Below are 12,999 nucleotides of genomic sequence, written 5' to 3'. Positions count from 1 at the left end.
CTGCTGGAGGTCATTTTGCAGGGCTCTGGCAGTGCACCTCCTTGCACAAAGGCGGAGGTAGCGGTCCTGCTGCTGGGTTGTTGCCCTCCTACGGCCTCCTCCACGTCTCCTGATGTACTGGCCTGTCTCCTGGTAGCTCTGGACACTACGCTGACAGACACAGCAAACCTTTTTGCCACAGCTCGCATTGATGTGCCATCCTGGATGAACTGCACTACCTGAGCCACTTGTGTGGGTTGTAGACTCCGTCTCATGCTACCACTAGAGTGAGAGCACCGCCAGCATTCAAAAGTGACCAAAACATCAGCCAGGAAGCATAGGAACTGAGAAGTGGTCTGTGGTCACCACCTGCAGAATCACTCCTTTTTTGGGGGTGTCTTGCTAATTGCCTATAATTTCCACCTTTTGTCTATTCCATTTGCACAACAGCATGTGAAATTTATTGTCAATCAGTGTTGCTTCCTAAGTGGACAGTTTGATTTCACAGAAGTGTGATTGACTTGGAGTTACATTGTGTTGTTTAAGTGTTCCCTTTATTTTTTTGAGCAGTGTATATTTCAGAGGTTTAGATGGTACAATGATTCTCTCACACACACACACTAAATTGTAAAGTGTTTTGTCTGTAACGTATGTGTGTCGGACCCCAGTAAGACTAGCTGTCTCCATTGGCTAATAGGGATCCTAATAAATCTAAATCAACACTTGTGCTTGTTTTGTCACAAACTAAAACTAGGCGAACTATTAAGAGTTTTAGCAACCAGGAAATGGCAGAGCGATTTCTGCATAGTACAGCTTTAACCAGAAGAGATGGGGTCTGAATTAAAGGCCCCGGTCGGAGGGAAGGGAAATGCAAGATTGCTTAGCCTGTTGGACTGTGACATTAACAGGTGAAATGGCCACAGTCTCACACATATGTATGGTAAGCCTTGACAAAAGACATTTGTGTTGACTCAGATGAGATGATTGCCTCAGACACTATGGTTCCTCTGAATAGAAATGTAAAATCAAACAAAATGATAGTTATTCATAAGACGCCACCATTTGGCGGTATGTAGCTTGTTACCTTACCACAATATCATAAAATTGGCTATGTACAGTACAATACATACTGTGGCAGATGCTACTTACATAAAGTAGATGGGGTATCCGCCTTCAAAATACCAGCAGTACTTTTTGGCCTCTATGCACTGCAAGAGGGAGAGAAAGAAAGTAAGTCCATGCTCGTTACATAATGAAATAAATAAAAATACTCCCTCCTGCCCCACACACAGTGAATACTATGACCTGACATTTGACAGACCATCTCTCCCACAGTGCAGACTGTATGACCTGACATTGGCTTCAGGCTTACATTTACTAAGTCTCGTTATTTCAGGCTTCAACCAGGTTGTTTAATAACCTCCATTCTCCGTCAAATCTAGTTCTAGACGAATCGGCATATGCTCTGGGCTTCACTGTTGAAGAGATGATTTTCTCCACCTACAGAGAATTGGATAAGAATTTGAGACAGTCTTGCGATAAAGAGCGTACCAACAAACCACTTCAGAGCGGCGTGCCATCTGCCTGCATCGCATTACGCCAGGCTTCGTTCATCCCGGGCAGCAGTTGTTTCTTAATCAATACGCCTCGCGGCAACACTACGCAGCTGCTTCCAACCGCCCTCTATCAAAATGCTGACTGAGGCAGTCTCTGTAAAGCGTAAGGCATATTTCAGTTTTATGGCCCTCATAAGATGTGCTTTGTAGCTTAGTAGAGCGCTCTCCATCCTTTCTACACAAAGCAAGGAGTGATAAAAAGAGGCAAGATGAGGAAAAGGAGGATCTGTCCTGGGAGTGTTATGCACAAGGCCAGGCATAACCTCCAGGGCTTTATGCGCAAGTAATGTTTTTCATAAAAAATGAGGCACCACGTTAAAGCTTTGAAAAATAAATGAAAACGCTCTGTTCACATATGAAAAACACGGTTATAATACAGTACTGAAACGGGTTTGCAGTGTCAAGATGATCCGTTTGCCTATGAGCAAATGAACAACCTTTATGGGTCTGTTAACCCATGCAAATATTCTTGCTGTTTTGACTCATACATACATCTTCTCTCTGGCAGCCGTGGCTTTATGCAACACACAATACAGTCCTCTGCCAAAGCCTCACTGCCGACTCAGTGATATGACAGATGTAGAGTGTAAACAGCATAGTGGATCATACAGTGTTGTCTAACTAAAAACCAAAGAATGTCCCTTTGCTCTTCAATGTAACTGAAATCCACTGGCCTCCAACATAAAGGCTATACAGTCAGACATGGGCTGCATCTCAATAGTCTGTGGCTGGCTCAGAATAGGTGACCATGCCCTGCTGCTCTTACCTGCCCAGTTGTGGAAAAAAGTCAGACTATTGAGGTGCACCCACATACATCCCCCACGAGGTGCGAGATTAACTATAGAAGACAATGAAGCCTGGCTCGTCTTTGGAGAGGTGTGGGTGGAGAAGCTTTTATAGAGAAGTGAAAATGGCCGCCAACGGACTGGCTGGAGCAAAATCCCGGACGTGTGGATGGCTGATGTGACATTTTATGCCAGGAGCATCCAGGAATCCCCTTTGTGGTTTGTGCCATGTGTTTTCCCCCACAATGTGTGGCCACTGAGGGCACAACGGATGTGGGTTCTACCCAATGAGTTATACCCACACACACACGATGAGTGACAAGGGCCGCTGTTTTGAAGCCACCGTACCTCCCTTTTGGTACACCCCACCACACATTTGCTTTGCCATGTTTATTCTATTAGACACCTTAATGCATATATATTTTTTATTATGAGCCAATTTTGTCCTTGAAACATTTAATTTAAATACTTTAGGATTCCATTCATTCCTATGGAGGACTGCTTCCTCCGAGGAGTGCCAATAGGGACAACCGGTGGCTTCAAAGCCTCTCATTAGCCAATACATAGTGTCGGCAATACAGGGTTTATACACACACACACACACAAATACAAGCACAATTTCAACAATTTTACTGAGTTACAGCTCATAAGAAAATCTGTCAATTTAAATGAATAGGCCCTAAACTATAGATTTCACATGACTGGGAATACAGATATGCATCTGTTGGTCACAGATACCTTAAAAAGGGTAGGGGTGTGGATCAGAAAACCAGTCAGTATCTGGTGTGACCACCACTTGCCTCATGCAGCATCTCCTTCACATAGAGTTGATCAGGCTGTTGATTGTGACATGTGGAATGTTGTCCCACTCCTCTTCAATGGCTGTGCGAAGCTCCCGGGAACTGGAACACATTGATCCAGAGCATCCTAAACATGCTCAATGGGAGACATGTCTGGCGAGTATGCAGGGCATGGAAGAACTGGGACATTTTCAGCTTCCAGGAATTGTGTAAAGATCCTTGCGACATGGGGCCATGCATTATCATGCTGAAACATGAGGTGATGTCAGTGGATGAATGGCACAACAATGGGCCTCAGGATCTCGTCACGGTACCTCTGTGCATTCAAATTGCCGTCAATAAAATGCAATTGTGTTCGTTGTCCATAGCTTATGCCTAACCATACCATCACCCCACCACGGGTCACTCTGTTCAAAACGTTGCCATCAGAAAACCGCTCGCCCACACAGTCTGCCAACTGCCCGGTACAGTTGAAACCAGGATTTATCTGTGAAGAGCACACTTCTCCAGCGTGCCAGTGGCCATCGAATGTGAGCATTTGCCCACTGAACTGCAGTCAGGTCAAGACCCTGGTGATGACGACGAACACGCCCATGAGCTTCCTTAAGACAGTTTGACAATTTGTTCAGAAATTATTTGGTTGTGCAATCCCACAGTTTCATCAGTTGTATGGGCAGCTGGTCTCATCAGATGATCCTGCAGGTGAAGAAGGTGGACGTGGAGGTCCTGGGCTGGCATGGTTATACGTGGTCTTCAGTTGCGAGGCCGGTTGGACATACTGCCAAATTCTCTAAAACGACATTGGATGTGGCTTATGGTAGAGAAATTAACATTAAATTATCTGGAAACAGCGCCAGTGGACATTCCTGCAGTCAGCATGCCAATTGCACGCTCCCTCAAAACATCTATAGCATTGTGTTGAGTGACAGAACTAGACATTTTAGTGGCCTTTTATTGTCCCCAGCACAAGGTGCACCTGTGTAATGATCATGCGGTTTAATCATCTTCTTGATCTGCCACACCTGTCAGGTGGATGGATTATCTTGGCAAAAGAAAAATGCTCACTTACAGGGATATAAACAAATTCGTGCTCAAAACTTGAGCTACCCCACACGACACATCCCTAGCCAAGGTTAAAGGTGCTTAAAGTACTTGAATTTGGCACTCAACTATTTTTATGAAAAATATTTGAAAATTAATTTCCAGGCAGACTACCAAGTTTCATTTTCCCACGAGTTTCGCGCTCTGCTTGCCAGGCGAGCTCGCTCATTCCACCCACACTCCCACTCAGCCAGGCGTAGGGCTGGGCGGTATACCGTATTTTATGATGCAGGGACCGGTTTGGGTTTTACTTTTACTACCTTTCATACCTGTATTTGAATGTTTGGTTTGTTAAATGTGATACACCATGTGTAATGTACATTTTTATAGTTTTTTTCGCTCTCCGCTCTTTCTCTCCGTGACTTTCCACACAGACCTAGCCACGCCCCCTGTCACTCAAGGAGCGCATTTGATGCTCCTCAACCACGAGACACTTGCGTTCAGTCTGCATGGTCAAAGCAGCACATGCAACAATGTTGATGACAACAATGCTGTTTTCACTTTGCTTCTTAATATAAATCCACTAGCGTTCTATAATGACACTATTAGTTTGTGTTTCTTATATCAGCAAACAGCTAGTTTGTCTTTTCTTAGGATGTTGCCCTAACTCTTGTGAGATGCTAATTGTTAGCCGCTAATGCTAATAGCTAGTTGATGGTTGAAGATATCCCTCTAGTGGTGTGGGGGCTGTGCTTTGGCAAATTGGGTGGGGTTATATCTTTCCTGTTTGGCCCTGTCCGGGGGTATCATCGGATGGGGCCACAGTGTCTCCTGACCCCTCCTGTCTCAGCCTCCAGTATTTATGCTGCAGTAGTTTATATGTTGGGGGGCTGGGGTCAGTTTGGAGTACTTCTCCTGTCTTATCCGGTGTCCTGTGTGAATTTAAGTATGCTCTCTCTAATTCTCTCTTTCTCTCTCTTGGAGGACCTGAGCCCTAGGACCATGCCTCAGGACTACCTGGCATGATGACTCCTTGCTGTCCCCAGTTCACCTGGCTGTGCTGCTGCTCCAGTTTCAACTGTTCTGCCTGCGGCTAAGGAACCCTGACCTGTTCACCGGACGTGCTACCTGTCCCAGACCTGCTGTTTTCAACTCTCTAGAGACAGCAGTAGCGGTAGAGATACTCTTAATGATCGGCTATGAAAAGCTAACTGACATTTACTCCTGAGGTGCTGACTTGCTGCACCCTCGACAACTACTGTGATTATTATTATTTGACCATGCTGGTCATTTATGAACATTTGAACATCTTGGCCATGTTCTGTTATAATCTCCACCCGGCACAGCCAGAAGAGGACTGGCCACCCCTCAGAGCCTGGTTCCTCTCTAGGTTTCTTCCTAGGTTTTGGCCTTTCTAGGGAGTTTTCCCTAGCCACCGTGCTTCTACACCTGCATTGCTTGCGGTTTGGGGTTTTAGGCTGGGTTTCTGTACAGCACTTTGAGATATCAGCTGATGTAAGAAGGGCTATATAAATACATTTGATTTGATTTGCAAGTATGTTAAATTGTCCCTCTAATGTAGTATCTGAAGACCTGCAGAGCGTCAGTTGCTTGGTCGGCTGTTTTCTCTGTAGCCGAAGGGACAACCGAGTGAGTGACCGTTATACAACAGACTGCTGCATCCTGCTTGGTTTTGTCCCAGATGGGCTGGGATTTTGGGAGGACAAGTGTTATTGGTTTAGGAGTATAACTGCCTCTTTATATTTAGCCTCAGTCATTTGAAGCCTTTTAAAGTGGTAAAAATACTCCAGAGATTTTATTCACTCACAGTTGACGCGATCAGACAGTTTTATGGCTGGTTTATGTAAAGTAAAGTGGGGAAATCCATCAAAAGACGATCACAAAGCTAACTTTCCATCCAAAAAGATATAGGATTACAAAATTATTTTAAAACTACTGCATTAATCCGACCAGTCATTCATTAGTCATATCATGTCACTGTACTGTAGCTGGGTCATAAATCATAGACATTGGAGGTAGAGTCATAATGGTAAGACTACTATTACATTTACTATATTATAAAATGGTCAATGAGATACTGTTTGACCAGAGGTATACAACCAACTTCAGTTGTGCTTAGCTTGTGATAATATACATTTTAAAATGTGGCCATGACCTTGACCTACTACTATTCCCCCCATACTGAAAATCATACCCAACAATATTCCAAAATGCCTCGGTATACCAACCAAGCCCAAACCGAACCCCTCTTTGTTGTCATACTGTCAACAAAACAATTCCGCAACCAAATCGGCAAGTAAACATATAACAAAACTGTCCCTCCACGTTTCAAGACATTGACCAAGCCAAGAAATCTCTAATGCATCCATGGATAGTAGACTCGTCATGTGATTGACAGACTCTGGTCAAACAGTATCTCATTGACTTGACCATTTTATAATCTAGTAAATGTAATAGTAGTCTTACCATTATGACTCTACCTCCATTGTCTATGATTTATGACCCAGCTACAGTACAGTGACATGATATGACTAATCAATGACTGGTCGGATTAATGCAGTAGTTTTAAAATCATTTTGTAATCCTATATCCTTTTGGATGGCAAGTTAGCTTTGTGATCGTCTTTTGATGGATTTCCCCACTTTACTTTACATAAACCGGCCATAAAACTGTCCGATCGCGTCAACTGTGAGTGAATAAAATCTCTGGAGTATTTTTACCACTTTAAAAGGCTTCAAATGGCTGAGACTGAATATAAAGAGGCAGTTATACTCCTAAACCAATAACACTTGTCCTCCCAAAATCCCGGCCCATCTGGGACAAAACCAAGCAGGATGCAGCAGTCTGTTGTATAACGGTCACTCACTCGGTTGTCCCTTCGGCTACAGAGAAAACAGCCGAAGAGCAGAAGATAATTTGGTAATGTTTATTTGTACCTTTATTTAACTAGGCAAGTCAGTTAAGAACAAATTCTTATCTTCAATGACAGCCTAGGAACTTCCTTGTTCAGGGGCAGAACGACAGATTTGTACCTTGTCAGCTCAGGGATTCGAACTTGCAACCTTTCGGTTACTAGCCCAACGCTCTAACCATTAGGCTACGCTGCCGCCCCAATGTGAAGCGGTGGTGATAACCCAGAATTTATCCTAATACCTCTGGTCAGTATAGAACTATAGTACAAGATGAGGCACAATCCCCTCAAGGAACACCCATTGTTGAAATAATATCTAGTGGGGTCTTCTCCCTCTAATGCTATTCTGGTAGTCGAGTTGTGAAGATATACAGTAGCCCCTATCTATTGGAATCCAAAGTAACAAAGAGCCCAATACTGTAGGGTATGCTTTTTTTTGTCTATAAGATACAAACGTCATACTGGAAACATCAAAACATGTACACTCGATTTCTGCCGAGTCAAACACTTACAAAACCATAATAGCGCCTTCTACAAAGAGTGAGGAAGGCAGTCCATGCTGAAGCTCTTATCCAGCTCTCTCCCAGTCACAGATCTGCTATCTTAGTGCCAGAGTGTGTTAGGGAAGTTAATGGAGCCACACCCTGGGGGGGGGGGGGGCAGTGACCTTCCAGCATGGAGAGGCTGACTCGTCTCATTGGGTCGCTGAACCGCAAACCCTCCATCTCCACAGAACCTGACACCTCCAGCACAGCACCACAGAAGCTTCTGGTCACATTCCTGCCGGGGGAGCTTTCCACTGCCATGTTATGGTGTCATAGTGAGCTGGCCAGGCGAGGTTAATCTCAAAACTAACCTGCCACTTTAAAAATAGCCAGTCTCTCTCTCCCCCCCTCTTGAAAAGGTGTCCATGACCAAGCACATCAACTGATATGCCTTTCCAACTAAGCACCCAAAGACATTTGACAATTGAGTTGAGCACATCAATTCTGGATTCATGACCAAGCAAAGCTTAGTTATTGCAGCCTGCACAGAGACTTTTTCCCTACTTAACTTATTCACTTTATTAAATTAAAAAAAGACAGCATTTCAATTTCAGTGGTAATCATACATTTTCTTACGCTGCGATTTTACACTTCTTGTGAAGTAGGTTGGTGGAAGTAGATTGGCAGACATGGTAGAATTTGGATATTGCTTGAACTTCAGCGTGTGTTTGCAGAGTGAACGTTAGTGTCGGTTTGCATGCGTGCTAAACGGTCTGTTATTGACTAAGCATGGACTAAACCAGCACAAAACCTTGTACATTAGTTACTTTAATAACATAACTGAAATTAAATATTATAGGGCATGAGCATCCATAGGATGCTGCTCCCGAGTGGCGCAGAGGTCTAAGGCACTGCACCTCAGTGCTAGAGGCGTCACTACAGATCCTGGTTCGATCCCGGGCTGTATCACAACCAGTCGTGATCGGCGCACACTTGGCCCAGCATCGTCCTGGTTAGGGGAGGCTTTGGCCGAGGAAGGCCGTCATTGTAAATAAGAATTTCTTCTTAACTGACTTGCCTAGTTAAAAAAAAAAAATATATGAGCCAAGTACATTGGACAGCATGATATCCTGCACAGAGTATAGTTCAACTGACTTGGCATAATTGAAAAGATAAAGATCTAGTGTAATGAAAATGGACTCGACAGAAACCAAAACAGGCTTGTTGAAGTGTTATGGATATAGCACACAAGAGATTTTACTAGGTCATGGCAGATTAGAATTCCATTCAAAATTGTTAATTTATGAAAAATAATAATAAAATAAAAAAACCTGGTGAAATTGTCAAAAAGTCTTCCAACAATCTTACATTGTGATTTTCAGTGGTTCAAGAGGGCAATTCCACATGTATGTTTCTCATACAAATGTGTGGCTCATGAATGAGTTTGTAAGCCTGTACCGTCTCCAAATGTTAAAAGAAGAGAGATATTGAAAAGGCCATGATAAAGTTAGGAATCCAGACAGTATCACTTACGGTTGTACAGAAATAAAATAATTTCCTTGTAACCATTTCCGCACTCGATTTGGTCAATATTACCTACATGAAGAGTTCCGTTTTGTTACGGAGGAATGGACAGAAAGACAAAGGGTTTAGCCAAATTGCATCATACTGTAGCCTACACTGTATATCATCTGATGGGGGCAGATGCTTCGTTCTTTGGAAATATTGTTAAATATATCCACCATGACAAATTAACAGTAAAGCATCATTCACGTCATAATGTTCTCTTTACCACCATAATTAAAATTATATCAAAAAAGGTACAGCGTAATCCCATAAACGCCCGTTATATAGTTGGCAATAGCCGATGTTGTCTAAGGGCTGCTCACCTCTAAAAATATTAAAAACGTCAGGACTATCCCAGGGAGTAGATTCTTCATCTCTCCTTGCCGAATTTCAAACTCCGTTTTAAATGAAAAGATGAACAAAGTCCTTATCACAATGTCGATTTCATTCCACTACAAAACGTTCAGCAGCTTCCCGCATCACACAAAGCATACGACCGACGAGCCTCCGCGTAACCCAGCTGTCAATGCGGGATAGGAGCAGTGACAGCGCCAATGTTAGCTCGAGTTCCTGTTGGTCTAGTGGCATTGTTTCCGCGATTAGATCATATCATTTTGAAGCAAAACTGCTCCAAAGAAAGATAAAAAAGAAGGTAGTCAATGACATTATGCAGGCTATCCTAACAGCTGCATTGCATTAGGATTTACGGTAATCCACGCCCCCTTTCGCTAACAAAACAGCCCGGAAGATACTCCTGTTTAGGTAAATCAAATAAGGTGAATCAAAAGGTTGTCTACTCCTGTCCCTCCCCATAATGCAGTTGAGGAATTCTTGATTCTGAAAATGTGAAATATGATAACTCGAATATGTATAATCACAGAGGGAGTGAAGACACCACATGATCTTATATGCAATGAGATTCTCTGACATTTCATCTAGGTGCAGTAGCCTATTCTCAACTCGGCAAAAAAATAAATGTCCCTTTTTCAGGACCCTGTCTTTCAAAGACAATTCGTAAAAATCCAAATAACTTCACAGATCTTCATTGTAAAGGGTTTAAACACTGTTTCCCATGCTTGTTCAATGAACCATAAACAACTAATGAACATGCACCTCTGGAACAGTCGTTATTAAGACAGTAACAGCTTACAGATGGTAGGCAATGAATTATGAAAACGTAGGACTCTAAAGAGGCCTTTCTACTGACTCTGAAAAACACCAAAAGAAAGATGCCCAGGGTCCCTGCTCATCTGCGTGAACGTGCCTTAGGCATGCTGCAAGGAGGCATGAGGACTGCAGATGTGGCCAGAGCAATAAATTGCAATGTCCGTACTGTGAGACGCCTAAGACAGCGCTACAGGGAGACAGGATGGACAGCTGATCGTCCTCGTAGTGGCAGACCACGTGTAACAACACCTGCACAGGATCGGTACATCCAAACATCAAATCCAGGATACAGGATGGCAACAACAACTGCATGAGTTACACCAGGAACACATAATCCCTCCATCAATGCTCAGACTGTCCGCAATACGCTGAGAGAGGCTGGACTGAGGGCTTGTAGGCCTGTTGTAAGGCAGGTCCTCACCAGACATCACCGCCAACAACGTCACCTATGGGCACAAACCCACCGTCGCTGGACCAGACAGGACTGGCAAAAAGTGCTCATCACTGATGAGTCGCGGTTTTGTCTCACCAGGTGTGATGGTCGGATTCGCGTTTATCGTCGAAGGAATGAGCGTTACACCGAGGCCTGTACTCGATTTGGAGGTGAAGGTCCGTCATGGTCTGGGCCGGTGTGTCACAGCATCATCGGACTGAGCTTGTTGTCATTGCCCGGCAATCTCAACGCTGTGCGTTACAAGGAAGACATCCTCCTCCCTCATGTTTTATTTTTATTTTTTTCACCTTTATTTAACCAGGTAGGCCAGTTGAGAACAAGTTCTCATTTACAACTGCGGCCTGGCCAACATAAAGCAAAGCAGTGTGACAAAAACAACAGCAGAGAGTTACATAAACAAACGTACAGTCAATAACACAATAGAAAGAAAAAAATAATAGTCTATGTACAGTGTGTGCAAATGTAGAAGAGTAGGGAGGTAGGCAATAAATAGGCCATAGAGGCGAAATAATTTAGTGAGTGATAGATGTGCAGATGATGATGTGCAAGTAGAGATACTGGAGTGCAAAAGAGCAAGATGGTAAGTAATAATATGGGGATGAGGAAGTTGGGTGTGCTATTTACAGATTGGCTGTGTACAGGTACAGTGATCGGTAAGCTGCTCTGACAGCTGATGCTTAAAGTTAGATATAAGACTCCAACTTCAGAGATTTTTGCAATTCGTTCCAGTCATTGGCAGCAGAGAACTGGAAGGAAAGGCGGCCAAAGGAAGTGTTAGCTTTGGGTATGACCAGTGCAATATACCTGCTGGAGGGCGTGCTACGGGTGGGTGTTGCTATGGTGACCAGTGAGCTGAGATAAGGTGGGGCTTTACCTAGCAAATACTTATAGATGACCTGGAGCCAGTGGGTTTGGCGACAAATATGTAGTGGAAGGCCAGCCAATGTAGAGGGCCAGCCAATGAGAGCATACAGGTCGCAGTGGTGGGTAGTATATGGAGCTTTGGTGACAAAACGGATGGCACTGTGATAGTTTCCAGTTTGCTGAGTAGAGTGTTGGGGGCTATTTTGTAAATGACATTGCCGAAGTCAAGGATCGGTAGGATAGTCCGTTTTACGAGGGTATGTTTGGCAGCATGAGTGAAGGAGGCTTTGTTGCGAAATAGGAAGCTGATTCTAGATTTCATTTTGGATTGGAGATGCTTAATGTGAGTCTGGAAGGAGAGTTTACAGTCTAACCAGACACCTAGGTATTTGTAGTTGTCCACATGTTCTAGGTCAGAACCGTCCAGAGTAGTGATGATAGTCGGGCGGAAAGGTGCGGGCAGCAGTTGGTTGAAGGGCATGCTCTTAGTTTTACTAGCATTTAAAAAGCTGCTGGAGGCCACGGAAGGAGTGTTGTATGGCATTGAAGCTCGTTTGGAGGTTTGTTAGCACAGTGTCCAAAGAAGGGCCAGATGTATACAGAATGGTGTCGTCTGCGTAGAGGTGGATCAGAGAATCACCAGCAGCAAGAGCGACATCATTGATATATACATAGAAAAGAGTCGGCCCGAGAATTGAACCCTGTGGTACCCCCATAGAGACTGCCAGAGGTCCGGACAACAGGCCCTACGATTTGACACACTGAACTCTGAGAAGTAGTTGGTGAACCATGCGAGGCTATTTCTGTACAACCATGAGAAACCAAGGCTATTGAGTCTGCCGATAAGAATGCGGTGATTGACAGAGTCGAAAGCCTTGGCCAGGTCAATGAAGACGGCTGCATAGTACTGTCTTTTATCGATGGCGGTTATGATATCGTTTAGGACCTTGAGCGTGGCTGAGGTGCACCCATGACCAGCTCGGAAACCAGATTGCATAGGGGAGAAGGTACGGGGGATTCGAAATGGTCGGTGATCTGTTTGTTAACTTGGATTTCGAAGATTTTAGAAAGGCAGGACAGGATGGATATAGGTCTATAACAGTTTGTTAGGGTTATAACAGTTTGGGTCTAGAGTGTCTCCCCCTTTGAAGAGGGGGATGACCGCGACAGCTTTCAAATCTTTGGGGATCTCAGACGATATGAAAGAGAGATTGTGTGGTACCCTTCCTGCAGGCTCATCCTGACATGACCCTCCAGCATGACAAATTCACCAGCCATACTGCTCATTCTGTGCGTGATTTCCTGCAAGA

At 44.0% G+C, this 12,999-nt stretch overlaps 1 protein-coding gene across 1 annotated transcript in view; it reads right to left on the bottom strand.

Moving 5' to 3' along the window:
* Nucleotides 1-7,959, bottom strand: part of LOC120027911 (vesicular, overexpressed in cancer, prosurvival protein 1-like) — a 52,985-nt gene extending 45,026 nt beyond the window's left edge. The window contains exons 1-2 of the mRNA XM_038973006.1: nt 7,843-7,959; nt 1,129-1,220 (exon numbers count right to left, since the gene is read on the bottom strand). Coding sequence (XP_038828934.1) covers nt 1,129-1,220; nt 7,843-7,959 — 209 coding nt within the window. The remainder of the gene's footprint in view (nt 1-1,128; nt 1,221-7,842) is intronic.
* Between the last annotated feature and the right edge of the window lie 5,040 nt (nt 7,960-12,999).

The sequence above is a fragment of the Salvelinus namaycush genome, chromosome 33 (assembly GCF_016432855.1).
Source record: "Salvelinus namaycush isolate Seneca chromosome 33, SaNama_1.0, whole genome shotgun sequence".
NCBI classification, from domain to species: domain Eukaryota; kingdom Metazoa; phylum Chordata; class Actinopteri; order Salmoniformes; family Salmonidae; genus Salvelinus; species Salvelinus namaycush.
The sequence above is the reverse complement of the archived record's forward strand: the minus strand, read 5'-3'. Positions and strand labels throughout refer to the sequence as shown.